Source organism: Oncorhynchus tshawytscha, linkage group LG29 (assembly GCF_018296145.1).
Source record: "Oncorhynchus tshawytscha isolate Ot180627B linkage group LG29, Otsh_v2.0, whole genome shotgun sequence".
NCBI lineage: Eukaryota > Metazoa > Chordata > Actinopteri > Salmoniformes > Salmonidae > Oncorhynchus > Oncorhynchus tshawytscha.
In genome coordinates this window covers 27,782,314-27,809,524 of record NC_056457.1, presented here as the reverse complement: position 1 = coordinate 27,809,524, position 27,211 = coordinate 27,782,314, and the positions used below count along the sequence as shown (strand labels likewise).

Genomic DNA, 27,211 nt, shown 5'->3' with positions numbered 1-27,211 from the left:
TGGCTAGAAGCACAAAAAGTTGCTAAATGACGTTGTGATGTCATTGCGTGATAACGTAAAACTGCGTCATTACGTAGAATACACATCTCGGAAAAATAAAAAAAAAGAAGACTGGCCATCTCGGCAAAAAATATGATTTGACATTTGTTCAGGTACAGACTCCCACTGTACTTCTGGCTGTACATTTTTGATTGAAACATGTTGACTGATGTTGTAAGTTCTGTTTTATTTTTTTTATTTTTTTTCTGTGTTATTGACTTGTTAATTGTTTACTCCATGTGTAACTCTGTGTTGTCTGTTCACACTGCTATGCTTTATCTTGGCCAGGTCGCAGTTGCAAATGAGAACTTGTTCTCAACTAGCCTACCTGGTTAAATAAAGGTGAAATTTAAAAAATTTTAAAAATTAAAAAACATTCGTGAGCAACTTTATTCATTGGGTTTGGCTCGTCGAACACGTACTACTGCTGCTGCAGTCAGACTACAATGATTTACTGAAATTGCTGCTGGCCTGCTGCTGACGTCACTCACAATGCACGTTTGCAGCCAGGCACGTGTGTTGTGACTGAGTGTGTGACAGAGAAAATCGTTTTTGTGTCATTTAGAGGGAAAATGCATGCATTTTAGCGTTTGAGTCACTTTTCAAAAGTTGCTAAAAGTTTCAAATACATTTTGCTTGGTGCTGTTTGAAAAACAAGTTGGCAGGGTAGTCTGAAAAGTTGCTAAATCTAGCAACAAAATTGCTAAATTGGCATCACTGTCCAGAACTCAGATTGGAATGCGTGGGCATACTTGAGAAATCTTGTAATAAATATATAAGACAAATTCTTCATTCACAAAACCAACTTACACCGAGAGGATAGTTTTTCTGGAACATGCTTATTTCTGATATTGTCTGGAAAAATGCATGGTTATGGCCTTACAAATACTGTATACCAAACAAAAGTGCAGGAAGTGCACTTCAAAATTTTACATAAGATATATCCATGTAATTCTATGATATCCAAATTTGTGGCAATTGATGATATCTGTGTTTTCTGTGAAAAAGGTGAGAATCTGTCTCACTTGTTCTTTGAATGTAAATTTGTGTCAGAATTTTGGGAAAACCTTGCAAAATACTTATTTACCATTATGAACACTACCTATGTTTTTGACATGAAAGATTTAATATGTTACTATTGCAATGATAACAAGACCACTGTTGTTGATTTATTCTTGTTGCCAAATACTTCATACACAAACAAAAATTCCAAAATTCTTTACCAAAATTACACATCTTTTTAATTGAATTGAACTATTTTATTAAAACATTAACCCTAGTGAACAATAACAAGAATAACATTTTCCTCAATCATTACAATAAGATTTTTTCAGAGTGACTACAATTGTACTAGAACTGTTTTTAAAAAAATATTTTGTTTGTTTCAGTATTTTCTCGTTAATACCTGCGTTCTGTTTTGTATCATGTAAGAATGTAAATTGTTGATCTGTATTTTGAATTTAAAAAATAAAAAGGCCAGAGTCCGAGTTGGAATTCCGTGGGAGGTGCCAAGATGGCGGCTTGAACAGACGCTTTTTTTTTTACCGAGCTCCGTACCAAACTTCAGAAAGATTGTGAAAAAAAAAACAAGTTTACAGTCATTACTATTTTAATTTGTTCAAGATATAAGACCTTTCCTGTGACTGGAATAATAATTGGATAATTTATTTCAGCATGTCCATTTAAAGCCCTGACATAAAAAGAAAGGATGAAGTTAGCCGTTCTATTGCTAATTAACATGAGAGAAACGTGCTTATAGACAACTGCTATAACTACGCTTGGCCTATGGATAATATCATGCTTTCGAATGCTGTTGAAGATGACGAATTCCCCTTTTTACCGGTTACTCCGTGCAAACCTCCACCCTCCAAAAAACCCAACATGAACTCTGACATCGTGGCTACCCTCTCCTTACTCATCAACTCCAGGTGTGACGCCACTGAGAAAATGGTAGGCGCGAACACCATGGTTATCGAAGGCTTGAAAAAGACTGGACAGCGCTAGCTGTGCCACCAGAGACTCTGGGTTCGCGCCCAGGCTCTGTCGCAGCGGGCCACGACTGGGAGGTCCGTGGGGCGACGCACAATTGGCCTAGCGTCGTCCGGGATAGGGAGGGTTTGGCCGGTCGGAATATCCTTGTCTCATCGCGCACCAGGGACTCCTGTGGTGGGCCAGGCGCAGTGCGCGCTAACCAAGGTTGCCAGGTGCACGGTGTTTCCTCCGACACATTGGTGCGGCTGGCTTCCGGGTTGGATGCGTGCTGTGTTAAGAAGCAGTGCGGCTTGGTTGGGTTGTGTTTCGGAGGACGCATGACTTTCGACCTTCATCTCTTCCGAGCCCGTACAGGAGTTGTAGCGATGAGACAAGATAGTAACTACTAATAATTGGATACTACGAAATTGGGGAGAAAAAGGGGGCGGGGATTTTTAAAAGAAAAAAAAGATAAAGACTGGAGTTTGCATGTGGTGAAATCAAGGATGTGAAAACGAGAGTGGCAAAAGTTGAAAAAAGGGTGGAAAGGTTGGAAAATAATAACAATGTCTACCATAGACGTCTCACTGATCTGGAACAATACACAAGGCATCTGCATCTGCCAAGAAGTTATGCCTGCAGAGAAGAACAAAGTTGGTGATATACCATCGACGTTGTGCATCGCCTCGACAAGAAGCAACAGCAAAACGATTCAAGACCAAGGGGTATCATCATCCTCTTCACTGACAGATTCTACAGGGATGCTGTCTGGAAAGCTGCTAGGAAGAACGTCTTCCAGCAGAGCCATGGTCTGCGTTTCACCGAGCATCTCAGCCCGGAGAACATAGATAGAAGTAACAAGTTGTGGCCAACGATCAAGAAAGCACGAAATGAGGGAAAGGCTGCTTACTTCGTCAGAGGACGAGGCTTCATCAACGGTTCAAAAATCCATATTCCTCCCTAAAATCTCACTAGAAGGAACGGGTTGATGGTTTCAGCCATGGTATTCTCATTTTCCTTATGTTGTTTACCTAACAAGCATCAGGTGACTATTTTTCAGGAATACTCAGGTATTTCAATTTATTAGTTTGTTCTTGAATGACCAGAAGACCTATTTTGTTTACAAACTTACGAAGAAGATTGACAGCTGCATTTATTTTTATGTATGCAGTAACTAAGATACTGTTTTAAAGGGCATACAGGTCTGCTCTGACTTTACACGGGTATTGTTCTATTTAGTTATTAATACTTATTTCCAAGTGAAAAAGGTCTTGAGAACGTTTATATGTAAAACGTTTTTTATTCCATTATTTTATGATCAGTTTTCATATGCACTTAAAATAGTAGGTACCCTTTTATTTAAATTATTTTTTATTATTTTTTTCTCAGAATAGTTCCTGATTACACTAAAGAGGGTTTTTAGTCTCTCTTACTACAAGAACCCTTGTAGTAAGCCGGATAACTTCTAGCTCAAAGGTTATGGAATAAGCTATTTTCACTTTAAATTGACTTAAATGGTGCAGATCTCGGTTCCTTATCGTTTACGTTCACTGCTCCTACGTCTTTGACTCATCCTACTACAGTTTATACTTTTATATAATCTTTGTTGTTTTGTCTTTGTCTATATTATCTCTTAATGCTAGGGGGTTACGAAACAGTGTGAAGCGCAAGGCCTTATTTTTATTTGCTAAACAATTTCAAACAGATTTTTGCTTTTTTCAAGAGTCTCACTCAATTTCTGCTGATGCCAACTTCTGGAGGTCACAGTGGGGCAACGATATTTGGCTTTCCCATGGATCAGAACGCTCCGCTGGTGTCACTACAATGAAAAATACCTTTGGTGGTAATATTCTACACTCGGAATATGACCCCTTTGGTCACTTTATTTGTCTTGTCATCAGTTACAATGACATTACGCTCATTACTGTAAACTTCTCCTGGTACAACACCAAACATGAGAATGATGAGTTACAATGACATTACACTCATTACTGTAAACTTCTACGGGTACAACACCAAACATGAGAATGATGAGTTGCTTGAAACTATAGAGAAACATATACTTCATTGGTTATCTAAATTTCCCAATTCGTTATTATTGATAGGAGGGGACTTTAACATTACAATAGATAATTCAACTGATAGATGGCCCCCAGGTAGGCCAACCAATCAGAATTTGGGTTTAATACTTTTTATGGAATAGTTTGATCTTACTGATGTATGGAGAGAGAGGTTTCCGGCCAACAGATCATTCACTTGGAGTAACAAAACAGGTTCCAGACAATCCAGAATAGATGTTTGGCTTATATCCAAATGTATTGATAGTGAATGTGTTACTACAGATATTTGTACTCCTCCCCTCACAGATCATAGGGCTATTTACATTGATATCAAAATATTTACCGATACTAACCTTGTTAGAGCATCCCACTGGAAGCTAAATAGCTCATTATTAAATAATGATATAGTTAAATTTGAGGTTAAAGATCTGCTCTCACACTTTTGGGAAAGGGCTTGTGAAGAAAAATCTTATTGCAAGAACTGGGAGCTCTTTAAATTTGAGGTGTCCAAATACCTTAGAAAATATGGTAGTAATCTTGCTAAGACCAGAAGAGCTGAGGAGGAAAAGGTGATCATTAAGATAATTTCCCTTTCTCAGAGGTCCCCAGCCGACCTCTCGGGGAAGGAGGAGATGGAACTAATTGAGTTACAAAATAAACTGGATAATATATATAGATTAAAAGCAGAAGGAGCCTTTATTACATCTAGGAAAAAATGGGTTGAGGAGGGAGAACAGAATTCATCCTATTTCTTTAGACTTGAGAAATTTCACTCTAAAAATAACACTATCCATAAGTTAAACATTGATGGTGTTATTACAGATGACCAAAAATTAATCACTAAATACTGTAGCAATTTTTAATGAAAATTGTATAGCTCTACGTACTGTCAGGAATCCACAGATATGTTTTTTAACTCACTGAACTCACTGAATAATGTTCACTCTATCAGTGATATAGAATCTAAACAGTGTGATGAACCCATCAAATATCTAAAGAACAATAAATCACCAGGTGTTGATGGAATTACATCAGAATTTTACAAATTATTTTCTGAACAAGTAGCTCCCTTCCTATTTTAAGTCTTTTAGAGAGTATTAAAAACAATGTTCTCCCTCCTACAATGAGTCAGGGGTTAATAACACTGATACCTGTAAGCATAAAAAACAAGTGCTGCTCATCGATAACTGGCGTCCAATTTGTCTTCTTAATAATGACTATAAGATATTAGACTTACTACTTGGAAAAATAATTAAAGAAGTTCTGGATGAAATCATTGATGAAACACAGTCTGGCTTCAGGAGGAACAGACATATTTCTAACAATGTCAGACTAGTATTAGACATACTTGACTACTCAGACCTAGGACTGAGGATAGCTTAGCTTTTAGATTTTTATAATGCATTTGACACAGTAGAGCATCAGTTTCTCTTCCACTCCCTTGAGAGACTTGGCTTTGGGGATTTTGTCTGTAAGGCTATTAAGACTCTCTGCAAATGGTCTATCAAATTGAAATATGGCAGCTCACCTAGATTTGAGTAAAAGAGAGGAATTAGGCAAGGTTGTCCTCCTTCTCCTTACCTGTTTTTATTAATCACTCAACTTCTTGCAAATTCTTTAAATAATAGTCCTGTACAAGGTATTTCCATAGCTGGTAAAGAAATTATTATAAGCCAGCTGGCTGATGATACTACACTTTTTCTGAAAGACGCTAACCAAATTCCCATATCGATCAGTGTGATACAATCCTTTTCCAAAGCGTCTGCTCTATATCTTAACATTAATAAATGTGAACTCATAGCTGTCAAATATTGTGTGACACCTTCATATTATGGTATTCCAGTAAAAGAAGAACTTACATATTTAGGCATAACCATTACAAAGGATCAGAAGTCTAGAGGCTTACTACATTTGAACCCTCTTTTTTTTAAACCCAGAAGAAGCTAAATCAATGGCTACAGAGGGACTTATCTTTAAAAGGTAGAGTCCTAATAACGAAGGCTGAAGGTATCTCTAGACTAACATATGGTGCTCTATCTTTATATCTTAACAGTAAAATAAGCAAGGAGATAGACCAGATGCTTTTCAACTTTCTGTGGAGAAACCGTACCCATTACATTAGGAAAACTGTTGTAATGAACACTTATGAGAATGGTGGACTGAATTTTCTGGACTTTACTACTTTAAATAATACTTTTAAGATCAATTGGATAAAATAATTCCTAAGAAGACCCACTTCTATATGGAATTGTATTCCTCATCATGTCTTCTTTACTTTTGGTGGCCTTAACTTCATGTTGTTTTGCAATTATAATATTGACAGAGTTCCAGTGAAACTTTCTGCTTTTCATCGTCAGGTTTTCATGTCATGGTCCTTCATTTATAAACACAATTTTTCTCCAAAAAATATTATATATGGAATAATAAGGATATATTGTATAAAAATACTTATTTGTTTTTAGATTTTGGTTCCAAAATAATATCCTATTGGTGAGCCAACTGGTAAATGCAGAGGGTCTTTTACTCAGTTATAAGGAATTCTTATCACTTTACAAGGTCCCTGTAACACCTAAAGATTTTGCAATTGTTTTAGATGCCATTCCTTCAGGTGTTGCTATGTTATTCAGGAACGTGTCAAGACCTGACCCTCAGAGCCTACCTTCTATTGACCCTGTTGACTCATCAGCAGGAAAGATTTGTTTCTCTTTTGGTCCATTCAACAACAGAGCGATACGAACCTTGTTTCAGCAGGATGTTGTATCTATACCTTATGTCATACCTTATTGGAATGGATTTATTGATAATATCTGTTGGAAAAAAGTTTGGATGTTGCCACACACATACCTACTTGTTAACAAAATTAAGGAAGTTTCCTTTAAGATTATTCATAAATATTATCCTGCCAACCACTATTATGAAGAAGTTTAAGGAAAACATCAACTCAAATTGCTCCTTTTGTAATGACCAGCCAGAAACAGTGTTGCATCTTTTTTGGCATTTTATGCATGTAAGAAAACTGTGGCAAGACATCAGTAGGTTTATAATTGAACACATTTATGAATATTTTACACTATTGTGGAGAGATGTACTTGTTTGGATTCTTTACATACAATAGAAATAAGCTGAAACATTTTTATGTAATTCATTTCATTCTTCTTTTGGCCAAATTTCATTATACACAAATATAAATTTACAAACAGAAAGCCACATTTTCGTACCCTACAAAAAGAAATTGAACTGTATTTTAAGACGGTTAAATGCTCTACTAACAAAAAAGCTGTTAGAATTCTAAGTATATGTATGTCCCTTAAGGTCCTTGTGTAATTGTAATGTGATATTGTACCCCTTAGCCCCGCCCCCAGCCCCGCCCCTAGCTCGATTGTCCATTGTTTGTAATCTATGTATGCTTGTGTTCCCTCATGTGCTTTATGTATTGATTTGTTGTTAATTAAAAAAATAAAATAAAAAAAAGTTGGAATTCCGTGTTGGATGACCGGAAGTCAGAACTAGTTTTTTTTACCCGAGTTGCCCTTTTGAATTTACTAACGGAGTTTTCCGAGTTCTCAGTTGTTTTGAACGCGGCATTGCAAATTACTGGTTAGAAACTCAATGTCCCATAATGCCTGCTGTGGTTGTAGTCCGTAGCGGAGAAGTACGCCCAAGCAGGAAGTGCTGTGAAGAGCCGATAGCTAACATCTACTGAAAACATACACAATCGTGAACGCTCAACGAATGCCGGTAGCAAGTAAAAAAAGCAATCAGATAACATCAGCTTGCCGCACCTTGATAGTCGATGTGCGAATCATATCACCGATCAACTGTTTATATCGTTGCTTGCACTGACAGCTGTCAGAGAAATGGAACATATCCGAACGCCAAAGGTAAGACAGCTAACGTTAACTAACTTGCGTAGCTATTTTCTACCACCCAGCAAAAACATTTAAAATGCATGCTATGTAGTTAGTATGTATGTAATTAGCAAGCTAACAATAATGACTTGCTATGCAATAACGAATGGTGCGTTGACAGTGGTGTCCAAATAGATATAGGATAATGTTGCAGGGGTGGCTAGTTAGCCAGCCAGCTTTCTCAATGTGTGTTCAGGGTTGGGGAGCAAAGTAATCCGGTACATGTAAGGGATTACATTTTCATATAAACGAATCAGTTACGTTACCAGCAAGATATTGTAATCGGATTACAAATACTTTTATAAAGCTAGAGGATTACTTTTAAATTCATAAAGGATGCGGAAGAAGAAAACAAATTATAGTAATCTGTTGTCAATTATGTCTTGTTTTGCACGCTTTGTACAAAATAATAAAATGCAGTACTACAGGATATTTCTTAACGTAGGTCTTTATTAGCTAGCTATAACTTGCATGTTCACGTATCTCCAACCAGGATCAATTGCCCATGACCTAACCATCTGGGGGTCTTAACCAATCATAGCACAGTATGATACGGCGGTAAAATGCATCCAATTATCATTCAGTATGTTTACATACATGAATATTAGAAATTACATTCAAATCAGCATTGGAAAAAGGCGCAAGTTTATTTGTTCCACCTGAGCGAGTCCAACCACAAGTCAGAGACCACTATGATGAGACACCAGATGTGTTTGATGGATTGTGGGAATAGAGCAGGAATAGGCTTTTGTGGGCTACTGTCCAAACTATGTCTTCCAATGGTGTGACTGCTGTTGGCATCCAAAGATGATCCAACTTGAATAAACACTTAAGGATGACAGCAGTGGTGTAATCTACAACGTTATTTGTCACATGCGCCGAACACAACAGTGAAATGCTTACATACAAGCCCTTAACCAACAATGCAGTTTAAAAAGAAGAGATAAGAATGACAGATAATTAAAGAGCAGCAGTAAATAACAACAGAGATGCTATATACAGGGGGTACTGGTACAGAGTCAATGTGTGGGTAACTGAGGTAATATGTACATGAAGGTAGAGTTATTAAAGTGACTAGGCATAGATAATGACAGAGAGTAGAAGGAGAAGGGGGGCACAATGCAAATAGTCTGCGTAGCCATTTGATAAGCTGTTCAGGAGTCTTATGGCTTGAGGATTCAATCTTGCAACCTTACGGTTAACTAGTCCAACACTCTAACCACCTGCCTTATATTGCACTCCACGAGGAGCCTGCCTGTTACGCGAATGCAGTAAGTTGCTAGCTAGCATTAAACTTATCTTATAAAAAACAATCAATCAATCATAATCACTAGTTAACTACACATGGTTGATGATATTAGTAGTTTATCTAGCGTGTCCTGCATTGAATATAATCGTTGTGGTGCGCATTCGCGAAAAATAACTGTCGTTGCTCCAACGTGTACCTAACCATAAACATCAATGCCTTTCTTAAAATCAATACACAAGTATATATTTTTAAACCTGCATATTTGGTTAATATTGCCTGCTAACATGAATTTCTTTTAACTAGGTAAATTGTGTCACTTCTCTTTCAACAGAGTCAGGGTAACGTTATATGCAGCAGTTTGGGCCGTCTGGCTCGTTGCAAACTGTGTGAAGACTATTTCTTCCTAACAAAGACAGCCAACTTCGCCAAACGGGGGATGATTTATCAAAAGCGCATTTGTGAAAAAAGCACAATCGTTGCACGACTGTACCTAACCATAAACATCATTGCCTTTCTTAAAATCAATACACAGAATTACATATTTTTAAACCTACATATTTAGCTAAAAGAAATCCAGGTTAACAGGCAACATTAACCAGGTGAAATTGTGTCACTTCTCTTGCTTTCATTGCACGCAGAGTCAGGGTATATGCAACAGTTTGGGCCACCTGGCTCATTACGAACTAATTTGCCAGAATTTTACGTAATTATGACATAACATTGTAGGTTGTGCAATGTAACAGGAATATTTAGACTTATGGATGCCACCTGTTAGATAAAATACGGAACGGTTCCGTATTTCACTGAAATAATAAACTTTTTTTTTCTCGAGATAGTTTCCAGATTTGACCATATTAATGACCTAAGGCTCATATTTCTGTGTGTTATTATGTTACAATTAGGTCTATGATTTGATAGAGCAGTCTGACTGAGCGATGGTGGGCACCAGCAGACTCGTAGGCATTCATTCAAACAGCACTTTCGTGCGTTTTGCCAGCAGCTCTTCCATTGCGCTGACTTCAAGCCTATCAACTCCCGAGATTAGGCTGGTGTAACCGATGTGAAATGGCTAGCTAGTTAGTGGGGCGCGCGCTAATAGCGTTTCAAACGTCACTCGCTCTGAGACTTGGAGTAGTTGTTCCCCTTGCTCCGCAAGGGCCGCGGATTTTGTGGAGCGATGAGTAACGATGCTTCGAGGGTGGCTGTTGTCGATGCGTTCCTGGTTTGAGCCCAGGTAGTGGCGAGGAGAGCGACGGAAGCTATACTGTTACACTGGCAATACTAAAGTGCCTGTAAGAACATCCAATAGTCAATGAAATACAAATGGTATAGAGAGAGTCCTATAATAACTACAACCTAAAACTTCTTACCTGGGAATATTGAAGACTGATGTTAAATGGAACCACCAGCTTTCATATGTTCTCATGTTCTGAGCAAGGAACTTAAACGTTAGCTTTCTTACATGGCACATATTGCACTTTTACTTTTTTCTCCAACACTTTGTTTTTGCATTATTTAAACCAAATTGAACATGTTTCATTATTTATTTTAGGCTAAATGGATGATTATTGATGTATTATATTAAGTTAAAACAAGTGTTCATTCGGTATTGTTGTAATTGTCATTATTTCAAACAAAATTTTAATCGGCTAATCGGTATCGACTTTTTTGGTCCTCCAATAATCGGTATCGGAGTTGAAAAATCATAATCGGTCGACCTCTATCTTGGACCATGTTAGTTTGTTGGTGATGTGGACGCCAAGGAACTTGAAGCTCTCAACCTGCTCCATTACAGCCCCATTGATGGGAATGGGGGTGTGCTCAGTCCTCTTTTTCCAGTAGTCCACCATCATCTCCTTTGTCTTGATCACGTTGAGGGAGAGGTTGTTGTCCTTGCACCACACGGTCAGGTATATGACCTCCCTATAGGCTGTCTCATCGTTGTCGGTGATCAGGCCTATCACTGTTGTCATCAGCAAACTTAATGATGGTGTTGAAGTCGTGCCTGGCCGTGCAGTCATGAGTGAACAGGGAGTACAGGAGGAGACTGAGCACGGACTACTGAGGGGCCCCCTTGTTGAGGATCAGCTTGGCGGCTGTGTTGTTACCTACCCTTGCCACCTGCGAGCGGCCCTTCAGGAAGTTCATGATCCATTTCCAGAGGGAGGTGTTTAGTCCCAGGGTCCTTAGCTTAGTGATGAGCTTAGAGGGCACTATGGTGTTGAACACAGAGCTGTAGTCAATGAACAGCATTCTCACATAGGTGTTCCTTTTGTCCAGGTGTGAAAGGGCAGTGTGGAGTGCAGTAGAGATTACATCATCTGTGGATCTGTTGGTGCGGTATGCAAATTGGAGTGGGTCTAGGGTTTCTGGGATAATGGTGTTGATATGAGCCATGACCAGCCTTTCAAAGCATTTCATGGCTACAGACTTGAGTGCTATGGGTCGGTTGTTATTTAGGCAGGTTACGTTAGTGTTCTTGAGCACAGGGACAATGGTGGTCTGTTTGAAACATGTTGGTATTACAGACTCAGTCAGGGACAGGTTGAAATTGTCAGTGAAGACACTTGCCATTTGGTCAGCGCATGCTTGCAGTAGACGTCCTGGTAAACTGTCTGACCCTGCGGCTTTGTGAATGTCAACCTGTTTAAAGGTCTTACTCACATCGGCTGCGGAGAGTGTGATCGCACAGTCGTCCAGGATAACTGGTGCTCTCATGCATGTTTCATTGTTACTTGCCTCAACGTGATTTAGCTCGTCTGGTAGGCCTGTGAAACTGGGCAGCTCTCGGCTGTGCTTCCCTTTGCAGTCTGTAATAGTTTACCAGACCTGCCACATCTGACGAGCATCAGAGCCGGTGTAGTACGATTCAATCTTAGTCCTGTATTGATGCTTTGCCTGTTTGATGGTTCGTCGGAGGGCATAGTGGGATTTCTTATAAGCTTCCGGGTTAGAGTCCCGCCCCTTGAAAGCGGCAGCTCTATCCTTTACCTCAGTGCGAATGTTGCCTGTAATAGGATGGTATTTACAATGGTCTATAGGATGGTCTATAGGATGGCCTGTAGAATGGTCTTTAGAATGAGTTGAATTGTCTATTAGGCTTGCGTTTTAGGGGGTGATTCAGAACAGGGGAGAGCGACTCGGTGAATCCACTGTGGACATAGATCATTTACACACTTTATCATGTAACTCAGTGGAGATGAACTTCTTGGTTTACGCTCAGTTGTCTCTCACTATGGCGCTTAATAACTGTGTGATGTGCCAGTGACCTGTTTTTGTAGCGAGCCGCCTCGTGTTTCTGTTTGTCCTCCTTGGCTCAAACACAATATTAGATTTATTAGACTATCTTGCATGTTTCCTGGTAATGCATTTAGTGTGACGGATCATGGGGTCACCATTGTCCTTCAAACAGCTGCAGATTATTATCAAGATATCAAAGTGTCACCAACTAAAAGGTAAATAATAGGCCTACAGCAAATGCAGCATATGACCTTCATTTTCCACATGTAAATAGCACTGTTCAGTAGTGCTCAAAGCAGGTCATTCCATGAGCACAGCATTTATTTTCACCTTGAATCAATGAGCCCAATCAGTCCTCCATGACAAAGCAAAGTTGACAGTATTTTCTTCATGCTATAGTGGGTAACAACCACAGTTTTCTCAGGCTCAAAGCTTTCATGTTGGTGTAGCTTAATAAAAATCCCGATTGAAGAGCCAACTCAGTCCTTTTTGGAGGGTCATTTTTCAGCAACTCTATAAAAGAAAAAGTACTTCTGGGTCAATGATTCATATTTAAGTGACATTTGCATTACATTTGGGTTTTTAAACATTTAATTCTGGGTGCTGCAGTAAAAGTGTTGTAGGGAATACTCTGTACAACATGATCCTGGGGGCAGTCCCCAAAAGACTGCAGACAGGGGACACCTGCAGGCAACAACACCCACCCTTTCACCTGAACAAAACAGCCACGCCCACCCTTTCACCTGAACAAAACAGCCACGCCCACCCTTTCACCTGAACAAAACAGCCACGCCCACCCTTTCACCTGAACAAAACAACCACGCCCACCCTTTCACCTGAACAAAACAGCCACGCCCACCCTTTCACCTGAACAAAACAACCACGCCCACCCTTTCACCTGAACAAAACAGCCACGCCCACCCTTTCACCTGAACAAAACAACCACGCCCACCCTTTTACCTGAACAAAACAGCCACGCCCACCCTTTCACCTGAACAAAACAACCACGCCCACCCTTTCACCTGAACAAAACAGCCACGCCCACCCTTTCACCTGAACAAAACAACCACGCCCACCCTTTCACCTGAACAAAACAGCCACGCCCACCGTTTCACCTGAACAAAACAGCCACGCCCACCCTTTCACCTGAACAAAACAGCCACGCCCACCCTTTCACCTGAACAAAACAACCACGCCCACCCTTTCACCTGAACAAAACAGCCACGCCCACACTTTCACCTGAACAAAACAACCACGCCCACCCTTTCACCTGAACAAAACAGCCACGCCCACTCTTTCACCTGAACAAAACAACCACACCCACCCTTTCACCTGAACAAAACAGCCACGCCCACCCTTTCACCTGAACAAAACAGCCACGCCCACCCTTTCACCTGAACAAAACAACCACACCCACCCTTTCACCTGAACAAAACAGCCACGCCCACCCTTTCACCTGAACAAAATAGCCACGCCCACCGTTTCACCTGAACAAAACAGCCACGCCCACCCTTTCACCTGAACAAAACAACCACGCCCACCCTTTCACCTGAACAAAACAACCACGCCCACCCTTTCACCTGAACAAAACAAAAAAGTATGTCTGTCAAAACTGACACTCCTAGGGTGTGGTTGTTTTGTTCAGGTGAAAGGGTGGGAGGGGTTGCCTGCAGGTGTGTTTCCCATCTGCGGTATTTCGGACTCTGCCCCCAGAACCCTGTTTGATCTCTTGAAGCACACAGACAGTCAACCCCTGATATTTGGTTCATGGTTAACTAAAGTGGATCATGCAAATATCCGGCCCGGAGCGAGGAAATCTAATGTATTACATTGGGACGGCAATGCACTTAGGATAAATGGTAAACAGAACAGACCGAGTCATCAGCTGGACTTCAGGCCATTTCTTCCCTCATCCTCTTTTTTCCATCTCCTTTAGCCTACACACACACACACACACACACACACACACACACACACACTTCCTGTTCTTCTGTTTTCTGCCAGTCCTTGACTGAGTTGACTGATCGCCATCCTGTGGAGTTGCCTAGCGCCACGCTGGTTGCTGGGAGACAGAGAGAGACCTTTTCAAAGAGAGAGAATAGGCTATTTATCTATATTCAGTCAAGGGTTCTAAATTATGTCATTAAGGTGAGACATAACCTACAGGGTGTGAAGACAAGACAAAGGTTACAGAGTTAAGTTTGACTGGTTACAAGATGAATAACCAGGCTGTCAGTGTACTACCTTGGTCCCACTGACTCAATGTTCTGCTGATGTTACAGCTGTGGCAGTGTTAACGAGGACGTGGTAGTTCTGTGACTGAATACCTGGTAGTAGGTATTTTCCAATACTAATGCGGTATACAAAGTGCATGGTATTTTCCAATACTAAAACCATGAAATTACTACATTGGAAGGACATTCCATAGAGCAAGTCAAAACCATTCAACAATCTGAGTTTAGGTGGATGAGAAGTAGAGCTTCACCAGCCACGTAGAGAACCTTGTCAGGAACAAGCTGTGTATTGGGTTTTATTACCAGCACAAGGCTTGTTTTTCCCCCTTTACTGCTTGAAAGGAGTTGATTCGTTGTACTTTTCCTCTCTGTGTTAGACTATGGTGATACTATTTATGTACACGTCTCCAGCTCTACGCTGCAGGCTCTTGACTCTGTGTATCATGTAGCCCCTTCGTTTGTCACCAGTCAGAGACGTCGAACTCACAGCTGTGATCTCTACAGTGCTGTCGGGTGGACATCACTAGCATCACGCAGGCTCAAACACTGCTACATTCTTATTTTTTAAAACTGCCATTGTATCTATTCTCTCTTCTCGCTCGAAATGAAAAGCCATACGAGCTCAGATCTCATGCTAACTGTCCTGAAAATGTTACCAGAGCATGGAGAAAGGTCCTTTCATTACTCAGCCCCCTGGTCTGGAATTCCCTCCCAGCCAACCTATAACTACAGGTCCTGGTGTCCCTGGAGGAGGTCAAAGGACAAATAGAGGAACAGGTTGTTGAGACATGTTGTTGTCACCTGATGTCACTAGTTTGCGTTGTCTTACGTAAGGAAGTATCTTTTACTTTACACACGCCTGCATACACACACACACACACACACACACACACACACACACACACACACACACACACACACACACACACACACACACAGCCACTGTTTGTTTTTTATCTCATTCCCCATCCCCACAGGGGGGCCTTTTGCCGTCATTGTAAATAAGAATTTGTTCTTAATTGACTTGCCTAGTTAAATAAATGAAAAATAGGGACAGTTTAAAAAAAAATATTGGATCTATGTATTTGAGTGAACGAGGGAGAGAGGTGGAGAGGAGTAGAGGTGTAGAGGTGGAGAGGAGTAGAGGAGTAGAGGTCGAGAGGTGGAGAGGAGGAGATGTGGAGAGGAGTAGAGGTGTAGAGGTGGAGAGGAGTAGAGGAGGAGAGGTGGAGAGGAGTAGAGGAGGAGAGGTGGAGAGGTGGAGAGGAGGAGAGGAGGAGAGGTGGAGAGGAGTAGAGGTGGAGAGTGGTGTAGAGGAGTAGAGGAGGAGAGGTGGAGAGGAGAGAGGAGGAGAGGTGGAGAGGAGTAGAGGTGTAGAGGTGGAGAGGAGTAGAGGTGTAGAGGTGGAGAGGAGTAGAGGAGGAGAGGTGGAGAGGTGGAGAGGAGGAGAGGAGGAGAGGTGGAGAGGAGTAGAGGTGGAGAGGTGTAGAGGAGTAGAGGAGGAGAGGTGTAGAGGTGGGAGAGGAGGAGAGGTGGAGAGGAGTAGAGGTGGAGAGGAGTAGAGGAGGAGAGGTGGAGAGGAGGAGAGGTGGAGAGGAGTAGAGGTGGAGAGGTGGAGAGGAGGAGAGGTGGAGAGGAGGAGAGGTGGAGAGGAGGAGAGGTGGAGAGGAGTAGAGGAGGAGAGGTGGAGAGGAGGAGAGGAGGAGAGGAGGAGAGGTGGAGAGGAGTAGAGGAGGAGAGGTGGAGAGGAGTAGAGGAGGAGAGGTGGAGAGGAGGAGAGGTGGAGAGGTGGAGAGGAGTAGAGGTGGAGAGGAGTAGAGGAGGAGAGGTGTAGAGGTGGAGAGGAGTAGAGGAGTAGAGGTGGAGAGGAGTAGAGGTGGAGAGGAGTAGAGGTGGAGAGGTGGAGAGGTGGAGAGGTGGAGAGGAGTAGAGGAGTAGAGGTGGAGAGGAGTAGAGGTGGAGACGTGTAGAGGTGGAGACGTGTAGAGGTGGAGACGTGTAGAGGTGGAGAGGAGGAGAGGAGTAGAGGTGTAGAGGTGTAGAGGAGTAGAGGTGGAGAGGAGTAGAGGTGGAGAGGAGTAGAGGTGGAGAGGTGGAGAGGTGTAGAGGAGTAGAGGTGTAGAGGAGTAGAGGTGTAGAGGAGTAGAGGTGGAGAGGAGGAGAGGAGTAGAGGTGGAGAGGAGTAGAGGAGGAGAGGTGGAGAGGGAGAGATTAACAGTGCGTTCATGTGTGGGAGCTGAGATGAGCTGAGGGAAGTCTATTGAAATTCCAGTAACAAATGACATGCAAGTCACAGCCACTCCAGAGCTCTTCTATATATACAGCCGTAATTAGAATTGCCAGCCTTTCTTTCTGGCTAAGTGGCTAATGCTCTGCTTGTTGTATAACTGACAACAAGTACTGTGTCTGACACATCTAATATAGATTGACAGCTGCGTATCCTATTTCATTTCTGTGTGTGTGGGTGGGTAGGGGTCATTGTTTACCTGTGTGTGGGTAGGGGTCATTGTTTACATGGGTTCTAACCGTTGTTTACCTGTGTGTGTGGGTAGGGGTCATTGTTTACCTGTGTTTGGGTGGGGGTCATTGTTTACCTGTGTTTGGGTGGGGGTCATTGTTTACCTGTGTGTGTGGGTAGGGGTCATTGTTTACCTGTGTTTGGGTGGGGGTCATTGTTTACCTGTGTTTGGGTGGGGGTCATTGTTTACCTGTGTGTGTGTGGGTGGGGGTCATTGTTTATCCGTGTGTGTGTGGGTGGGTAGGGGTCATTGTTTACCTGTGTGTGTGTGTGTTTACCTGTGTTTTGGGGTGGGTAGGGGTCATTGTTTACCTGTGTGTGTGTGTGTGGGTGGGGGTCATTGTTTACCTGTGTGTGTGTGGGTGGGTAGGGGTCATTGTTTACCTGTGTGTGTGTGGGTGGGTGGGGGTCATTGTTTACCTGTGTGTGTGTGTGGGTGGGTGGGGGTCATTGTTTACCTGTGTGTGTGTGGGTGGGTGGGGGTCATTGTTTACCTGTGTGTGTGTGGGTGGGTAGGGGTCATTGTTTACCTGTGTGTGTGTGGGTGGGTAGGGGTCATTGTTTACCTGTGTTTGGGTGGGGGTCATTGTTTACCTGTGTTTGGGTGGGGGTCATTGTTTACCTGTGTGTGGGTGGGTGGGGGTCATTGTTTACCTGTGTGTGGGTGGGTGGGGGTCATTGTTTACCTGTGTGTGTGTGGGTGGGGGTCATTGTTTACCTGTGTGTGTGTGTGGGTGGGTAGGGGTCATTGTTTACCTGTGTGTGTGGGGTGGGGGTTGTGTTTACCTGTGTGTGTGTGGGTGGGTGGGGGTCATTGTTTACCTGTGTGTGTGTGTGGATGGGTAGGGGTCATTGTTTACCTGTGTTTGGGTGGGGGTCATTGTTTACCTGTGTTTGGGTGGGGGTCATTGTTTACCTGTGTTTGGGTGGGGGTCATTGTTTACCTGTGTGTGGGTGGGTGGGGGTCATTGTTTACCTGTGTGTGGGTGGGTGGGGGTCATTGTTTACCTGTGTGTGTGTGGGTGGGGGTCATTGTTTACCTGTGTGTGTGTGGGTGGGTAGGGGTCATTGTTTACCTGTGTGTGTGTGGGTGGGGGTCATTGTTTACCTGTGTGTGTGTGGGTGGGGGTCATTGTTTACCTGTGTGTGTGTGTGTGGGTAGGGGTCATTGTTTACCTGTGTGTGTGTGGGTGGGTAGGGGTCATTGTTTACCTGTGTTTGGGTGGGGGTCATTGTTTACCTGTGTTTGGGTGGGTGGGGGTCATTGTTTACCTGTGTTTGGGTGGGGGTCATTGTTTACCTGTGTGTGGGTGGGTAGGGGTCATTGTTTACCTGTGTGTGTGTGGGTGGGGGTCATTGTTTACCTGTGTGTGTGTGGGTGGGTAGGGGTCATTGTTTACCTGTGTTTGGGTGGGGGTCATTGTTTACCTGTGTTTGGGTGGGGGTCATTGTTTACCTGTGTTTGGGTGGGGGTCATTGTTTACCTGTGTGTGGGTGGGTAGGGGTCATTGTTTACCTGTGTGTGTGTGGGTGGGGGTCATTGTTTACCTGTGTGTGTGTGGGTGGGTGGGTGGGGGTCATTGTTTACCTGTGTGTGTGTGGGTGGGTAGGGTCATTGTTTACCTGTGTGTGTGTGGGTGGGTAGGGGTCATTGTTTACCTGTGTGTGTGTGGGTGGGGGTCATTGTTTACCTGTGTGTGTGTGTGTGGGTAGGGGACATTGTTTACCTGGGTTCTAACCGTTGTTTACCTGTGTGTGTGTGTGGGGGTGGGGGTCATTGTTTACCTGGGTTCTAACCGTTGTTTACCTGTGTGTGTGTGGGTGGGTGGGTGGGGGTCATTGTTTACCTGGGTTCTAACCGTTGTTTACCTGTGTGTGTACTTGTGCAGGTGGAGCAGGTGCGTCTGTTGGACCGTTTCAGTAACAAGTCGACCAGCGGGACGCTGCACCTGACGGCTACACACCTCATCTTCGTGGAGAGCAATGCCGACGGCGCCCAGGAGATCTGGGTGAGAAGGACTGGTATTCAGAACACACCTTACCTCACACAGAGCTCTGAGTTCAGAATGTAGGACTTCCTTTAGCTCCTGCTTGACACACACATCTACACTACAGTGTACTTTGATACATGGGTGTTTGATTGTGTGGGTGTATTGTTGTCTGTCTAGCGGTGAAAGAGAATTACTGTTGAGACACCGTGGGAACCGGGTTCAGCCTTCCTCACGTGACAACTGTGGCTACAATAACCTGCCGGCCCAGCCTTGTCTCCCGTCGCCTTAGTAACCTGTTGACAGGGCTAGGTGGAAAGGGAAGGAGGGAGAGATCAAGGAGAGGAAGTAAGAATGGCCTAGGTTGAGCAGCTGAATCAGGTGTGTTAGTTGTTGCTGGGCTGGAGCCTGGAACACAAGTCGGTAAACCCTGTGGTTCTTCAGGGCTTTCAGTCACATCTCTGAAGTTACAGTCTGATTTCAGCAGAGAAACTGCTGCCAAAGTTCCTACACAATTCTTCCCTCTTCTACTGTTGAGCACAGGGAAGGTATGTGTGTAGGAGTTAATTTGGTAGCTAGCTATCAGTCAGCATTTTCAGTCTCTCCTCTCTCTCCCCATGGGGTTTTATTGGCATGGGACACATGTTTACATTGCCAAAGCAAGTGAAATGGATAAACAAAAGGGAAATAAACAATCGGAAATGAACAGTAAACATTACATTCACACAAGTTTGAAAAGAATGTACATTTCAGATATTATATTATCGGCTACAGTGTTATAAAAATGTGCAAATAGTTGAAGTATGAAAGGGAAAATAAATAAACAGATTAATATAGTTTGTATTTATAATGGTGTTTGTTCTTCACTGGTTGGCCTTTTCTTGTGGCAACAGGTCACACATCTTGCTGCTGTGACGGGACACTGTGGTATTTCACTTAACAGATATGGGAGTTTATCAAGCTTGGATTTGTTTTAAAATTATTTGTGGGTCTGTGTAATCTGAGGGAAATATGTGTCTCTAATATTGTCATACATTTGGCAGGAGGTTAGGAAGTGCAGCTCAGTTTCCACCTCATTTTGTGGGCAGTGTGCACATAGCCTGTCTTCTCTTGAGAGCCAGATCTGCCTACGGCGGCCTTTCTCAATAGCAAGGCTATGCTCACTGAGTCTGAACATAGTCAAAGCTTTCCTTAAGTTTGGGTCAGTCAAAAAATATGAAAATATGAAATATACTTATTCATGTTACTGCGAGGGGAACGTATACGTTCTGTCTGGATATGTTACTGAGAGGGGAACCTATACGTTCTGTCTGGATATGTTACTGAGAGGGGAACCTATACGTTCTGTCTGGATATGTTACTGAGAGGGGAACCTATACGTTCTGTCTGGATATGTTACTGAGAGGGGAACCTATACGTTCTGTCTGGATATGTTACTGAGAGGGGAACGTTTAACGTTCTGTCTGGATATGTTACTGAGAGGGGAACCTATACGTTCTGTCTGGATATGTTATTGTTAGCCATCAGTGATCCTACGGGAGGTGAAAAGACAGCTGTGAGTTGGGGAGGAGTGAGCACTTTGGGGAGAGGTCAGGTCAGATGAAGTGAGGAAGAACAGATCTCACTAAGGTTCTGCCTAGCAACAGAGATGCATTCGCTGTTCGGTTGTGGAGGAGGAGACTCCGCCTAGGAGAAAGGGTTAAATATCAGTGCTTGTACAGATGTGGGGGAGGAGACTCCGCCTAGGAGAAAGGGTTAAATATCAGTGCTTGTACAGATGTGGAGGAGGAGACTCCGCCTAGGAGAAAGGGTTAAATATCAGTGCTTGTACAGATGTGGAGGAGGAGACTCCGCCTAGGAGAAAGGGTTAAATATCAGTGCTTGTGTGAATGTTATGCAGCGGTATCAACCCAATGGGTGAATAAACTTGTTTTGAGCCATATTAAGCGTCCGTGAGTTTTAATAGGTTCATTTAGAACCCGACAAAGGTTTGGGAATCGCTTCCTTTTAGTTGATTGTAGAATTTAGCGTCTCTTTTCTGGATTTTGATAATTAGCGTGTATCGGCCTAATTCTGCTCTGCATGCATTATTTGGTGTTTTACGTTGTACACGGAGGATATTTTTGCAGAATTCTGCATGCAGAGACTCAATTTGGTGTTTGTCCCATTTTGTGAATTCTTGGTTGGTGAGCGGACCCCAGACCTCACAACCAATTGGTTCTATAACTGATTCAAGTATTTTTAGCCAGATCCTAATTGGGATGTCCTTTTGATTGCATAGAAGGCCGTTCTTGCCTTGTCTCTCAGATCGTTCACAGCTTTGTGGAAGTTACCTGTGGCGCTGATGTTTAGGCCGAGGTAGGTATAGTTTGTGTGCTTTAGGGCAACAGTGTCTTGATGGAATTTGTATTCGTGGTCCTGGCAACTGGACCTTTTTTGGAACACCATTATTTTGGTCTTATTGAGATTTACTGCCAGGGCCCAGGTCTGGCAGAATCTGTACAGAAGATCTAGGTGCTGCTGTCTGCCCTCCTTGTTTGGTGACAGAAGCACCAGATCATCAGCAAACAGTAGACATTTGACTTCAGATTCTAGTAGGGTGATGCCGGGTGCTGTAGACTGTTCTAGTGCCCCTGTCAATTCGTAGTTAAGTGTTGATGAGGGTGGGGCTTAAGCTGCACCCCCCCCAGCACTGAGGAAATCTGTTTTTGTTTTTCACATAATAACAGCACATTTGTGGTTTGTGTACATGAATTTTATAATGTTGTATGTTTTCCCCCCAACACCACTTTCACTCACTTGTCTCACACACCTCCGTCTGTGCTGGAACGTTCTGCTAGTGATTAACTATGCTGATTTAATGCACATTTGAATACCTTCCCAGGATTAAAGTCCCAATAGAGTTGTGGGTTATCTAATATGCATTCACACACTGCTGGCATACAGAAAGATATGTGTGTGTGTTTGTGTGTGTGTTATCTAATATGCATTCACACACTGCTGGCATACAGAAAGATATGTGTGTGTGTGTGTTATCTAATATGCATTCACACACTGCTGGCATACAGAAAGATATGTGTGTGTGTGTTATCTAATATGCATTCACACACTGCTGGCATACAGAAAGATATGTGTGTGTGTGTGTGTGTTATCTAATATGCATTCACACACTGCTGGCATACAGAAAGATATATATGATGATCTATGCTGATTGCGATGAGTGTGTGTGTGTGTGTGACATGTTCAATAGAGCGAGATAATAAAATAAAGTATTTTCCACCTGTATAAATGACATCAGACTGAACATGTCCAGTATATAGGCCAGGTGTCATGATCAGTCTATCAGGTGTCATGTCTGTTTTGTGTTCCCCTCCAGATCCTGCACCACCACATCGGGTCAGTGGAGAAGCTGTCGTTGACCACCAGCGGTTGTCCCCTGGTCATCCAGTGTCGTAACTTCAGAGTGGTCCACTTTGTGGTCCAGAGAGAGAGAGACTGTCACGACATCTACAGCTCACTGCTCAGACTGCTACGACCAGGTACCTAATGTGTGTCTGGGTCTCTGTCTTTGAGTGTGTGCAGGATGCTTGAGTCAAGTGAAGTTTCAAAAGAATGTTCACATTTTCTCTCTCTCTTCCCCTTCTCCTCCCTCTCTCCTCCTCTTCCCTCCCCTTTCTTCCTCCCCCTTCTCCTAACCATCTCTCTCCCTCCCTCTCTTTCCTCTTCCCTCTTCTCTCCCACCCCTCCTTCCCTCCTCTCTCCCCTCCCCCTTCTCCATCTGTCCTCTCTGCCTCCTCCTCTCTTCTCCATCTCTCTCTCCCTTCCTAGTATCCTATGAGGAGCTCTATGCGTTCTCCTACAACCCCAAGCAGAACGAGCAGCAGAGAGAGGAGGGCTGGCAGCTCATTGACCTGGGGGCAGAGTTTGAGAGGATGGGCGTCCCCTGCGACCAATGGCAGCTCACTGATGTCAACAGGAACTACAAGGTGGGGGGTCTATCAATAGTAAATGTTAGGCGAAGGCCCTGTCCAGAAACAAACCTTTGTTGTCTGCAGATCTAATGTAATATTATTGATTGGATGTTTTACAACCTGTCCTATGTAATATTCCCTCTTGTTGTGTTGTAGATCTGTGAGACGTATCCCAGGGACCTGTATGTGCCCATCACAGCCAGTAAGCCCATCATCGTCGGCAGCTCCAAGTTCAGGAGCAAAGGACGCTTCCCTGTCCTCACATACTTCTACCAGGAGAAGAAGGTAACACCTAACCCTTACCTTACCCAGCGTCCTCCTTACCTTACCCAGCGTCCTCCTTACCTTACCCAGCGTCCTCCTTCCTCCTTACCTTACCCAGCGTCCTCCTTACCTTACCCAGCGTCCTCCTTACCTTTACCCGTCCTCCTAACCCGTCCCAGCGTCCTTACCCTTACCCAGCGTCCTCCTAACCCTTACCCAGCGTCCTCCTTACCTTACCCAGCGTCCTCCTAACCCTTACCTCCTAGCCCCACCCAGTCCTCCTAACCCTTACCCAGCGTCCTCCTAACCCTTACCCAGCGTCCTCCTAGCCCTTACCCAGCGTCCCTAGCCCTTACCCACCTTAGCCCTTACCCAGCGTCCCTAGCCCTACCCACCCTTACCCAGCGTCCTCCTAGCCCTTACCCAGCGTCCTCCTAGCCCTTACCCAGCGTCCTCCTAGCCCTTACCCAGCGTCCTCCTAGCCCTTACCCAGCGTCCTCCTAGCCCTTACCCAGCGTCCTCCTACCCAGCCCTTACCCAGCGTCCTCCTAGCCCTTACCCAGCGTCCTCCTCCTAGCCCTTACCCAGCGTCCTCCTAGCCCTACCCAGCGTCCTCCCCTTACCCAGCGTCCTACCCAGCGTCCTCTCCTAGCCCTTACCCAGCGTCCTTAGCCCCCAGCGTCCTCCTAGCCCTTACCCAGCGTCCTCCTAGCCCTTACCCAGCGTCCTCCTAGCCCTTACCCAGCGTCCTCCTAGCCCTTACCCAGCGTCCTCCTAGCCCTTACCCAGCGTCCTCCTAGCCCTTACCCAGCGTCCTCCTAGCCCTTACCCAGCGTCCTCCTAGCCCTTACCCAGCGTCCTCCTAGCCCTTACCCAGCCCCTACCCAGCGTCCTCCTAGCCCTTACCCCCTCCTAGCCTTTACCCAGCGTCCTCCTAGCCCTTACCCAGCGTCCTCCTAGCCCTTACCCAGCGTCCTCCTAGCCCTTACCCAGCGTCCTCCTAGCCCTTACCCAGCGTCCTCCTAGCCCTTACCCAGCGTCCTCCTCCTACCCAGCCCTAGCCTTTACCCAGCGTCCTCCTAGCCCTTACCCAGCGTCCTAGCCCTTACCCAGTCCTCCTAGCCTTTACCCAGCGTCCTCCTAGCCCTTACCCAGCGTCCTCCTACCCCCTTACCTTACCCAGCGTCCTCCTAACCCTTACCTACCCAGCGTCCTCCTAACCCTTACCTACCCAGCGTCCTCCTAACCCTTACCCAGCGTCCTCCTAACCCTTTACCCAGCGTCCTCCTAACCCTTACCTTACCAAGCGTCCTCATAACCCTTACCCCCTTACCTTACCCACCCAGCAGTCCTCCCAACCCTCCTCCTAACCCTTACCCACCTTACCCAGCGTCCTCCTAGCTTACCCAGCGTCCTTACCCAGCGTCCTCCTATCTCCTACCCAGTGTCCTCCTAGCCCTTACCCAGCGTCCTCCTAGCCCTTACCCAGTGTCCTCCTAGCCCTTACCCAGCGTCCTCCTAGCCCTTACCCAGTGTCCTCCTAGCCCTTACCCAGTGTCCTCCTAGCCCTTACCCTACCCAGCGTCCTCCTAACCCTTACCTTACCCAGCGTCCTCCTAACCCTTACCTTACCCAGCGTCCTCCTAACCCTTACCTTACCCAGCGTCCTCCTAACCCTTACCTTACCCAGCGTCCTCCTAACCCTTACCCAGCATCCTCCTAACCCTTACCCAGCATCCTCCTAACATCTTACCTACATCTCAAACCTACATATAACCCAGTGGAGGCTGCTGATGGGAGGACGGCTCATAATAATGTCCAGAACGGAGCAAATGGAAAGGCACCAAACTTCTGGAGACAATGTGTTTGATGTATTTAATATCATTCCACTGATTCCGCTCCAGTCATTACCACAAGCCTATCCTCCCCAATTAAGGTGCCACCAACCTCCTGTGATATAATCCCTAAAACATCATCAGGTATGTGTGGCCTAATCTGCATGCTCGTCTCTGCCCCCTGCAGGCAGCGGTGTGTCGGTGCAGCCAGCCTCTCTCTGGGTTTAGCGCGCGATGCCTGGAGGATGAGAGCATGCTGCAGGCCATCAGCAAAGCCAATCACAACAGCCGATTTGTCTACGTCATGGATACCAGGCCCAAGGTACCCAATCTCGACATGGCTGGCTATCTCCTCCCACAGAAGTATGTGGACATTCTCAGTCCCTCTGTGTGTGTTAATCTTCCTCCCTCTCTGCAGTTGAATGCCATGGCCAACAGAGCAGCTGGTAAAGGCTATGAGAATGAAGATAACTACTCCAACATCCGCTTTCAGTTTGTGGGGATTGAGAACATCCACGTGATGAGGACCAGCCTACAGAAACTACTGGAAGGTTAGTTACGCTCAAACTCACTCACTCACTCAGCACAGACAGACACTCAGACTCCCTCTACCTCTCTCTCTCTCTCTCTTAGTGGTGGGAACTCGTTCTCTGTCAGTGAATGACTACCTGCTGGGCTTGGAGAGCTCTGGTTGGCTACGACACGTCAAAGCTGTGGTAGACGCAGCCATCTTCCTCACCAAGGTAAGGTCCCGGGCCTCCAATCCCCTTCTGCTCTTCAGATCTAGTTAGTCCCGCCACCTTCTGCTCTTCAGATCTAGTTAGTCCCGCCACCTTCTGCTCTTCAGATCTAGTTAGTCCCGCCACCTTCTGCTCTTCAGATCTAGTTAGTCCCGCTACCTTCTGCTCTTCAGATCTAGTTAGTCCCGCCACCTTCTGCTCTTCAGATCTAGTTAGTCCCGCCACCTTCTGCTCTTCAGATCTAGTTAGTCCCGCCACCTTCTGCTCTTCAGATCTAGTTAGTCCCGCCACCTTCTGCTCTTCAGATCTAGTTAGTCCCGCCACCTTCTGCTCTTCAGATCTAGTTAGTCCCACTGATGTTGGAATGTCTTCCCTGGACTGCATCCAACATCTGTTCCATGTTTTGATAATGACAAGGGAAGTGATGAACCTTTCACTCTCACAATTCAGTTCAAGGGGCTTTATAGGCCTGGGAAACATATGTTAACATTGCCATAACAAGTGAAATAGATAATAAAAAAATAACAGTAAACATTACCCTCACAAAAGTTACAAAGGAATAGACATTTCAAATGTAATATATATATATATATATTTTTTCACCTTTTATTTAACCAGGTGGGCCAGTTGAGAACAACTTCTCATTTACAACTGCGACCTGGCCAAGATAAAGCAAAGCAGTTCGACACAAACAACAACACAGAGTTACACATGGAATAAACAAAACATAGTCAATAATACAGTAGAAAATTTGTATACAGTGTGTGGAAATGAGGTAGGATAAGGGAGGTAAGGCAATAAACAGGCCAAAGTGGTGAAATAATTACAATTTAGCATTTAAACACACTTCCATAGTATGTCTATATACAGTGTTATAACAATGTGCAAATAGTTAAAGTACAAAAGGGAAAATAAATAAACTTAATGTTGTATTTACAATGGTGTTTGTTCTTCACTGGTTGCTCTTTTCTTGTGGTAACAGGTCACAAACCTCTCTTTTCCTCCTCTCTCTCCCCTCCTCCCTCCATAGGCAGTAACAGTAGAAGGAGCCAGTGTGTTGGTCCACTGTTCAGACGGCTGGGATCGGACAGCCCAGGTCTGCTCTCTGGGAGCTCTGCTCATGGACCCCTTCTACCGCACCATCAAAGGCTTCATGGTAGGTCTGTGTCCCTCCGTACCATCAAAGGCTTCATG

General features: G+C 44.3%; 1 protein-coding gene across 1 annotated transcript in view; it reads left to right on the top strand.

Moving 5' to 3' along the window:
• Positions 1-7,700: 7,700 nt before the first annotated feature.
• LOC112227653 (myotubularin-related protein 6) overlaps positions 7,701-27,211 on the top strand; it is a 26,680-nt gene continuing 7,169 nt past the window's right edge. The window contains 9 exon segments of the mRNA XM_042308744.1: positions 7,701-7,951; positions 19,109-19,228; positions 22,584-22,746; positions 23,036-23,193; positions 23,335-23,463; positions 25,465-25,599; positions 25,696-25,828; positions 25,911-26,020; positions 27,048-27,173. Coding sequence (XP_042164678.1) covers positions 7,928-7,951; positions 19,109-19,228; positions 22,584-22,746; positions 23,036-23,193; positions 23,335-23,463; positions 25,465-25,599; positions 25,696-25,828; positions 25,911-26,020; positions 27,048-27,173 — 1,098 coding nt within the window. The 5' untranslated portion in view covers positions 7,701-7,927.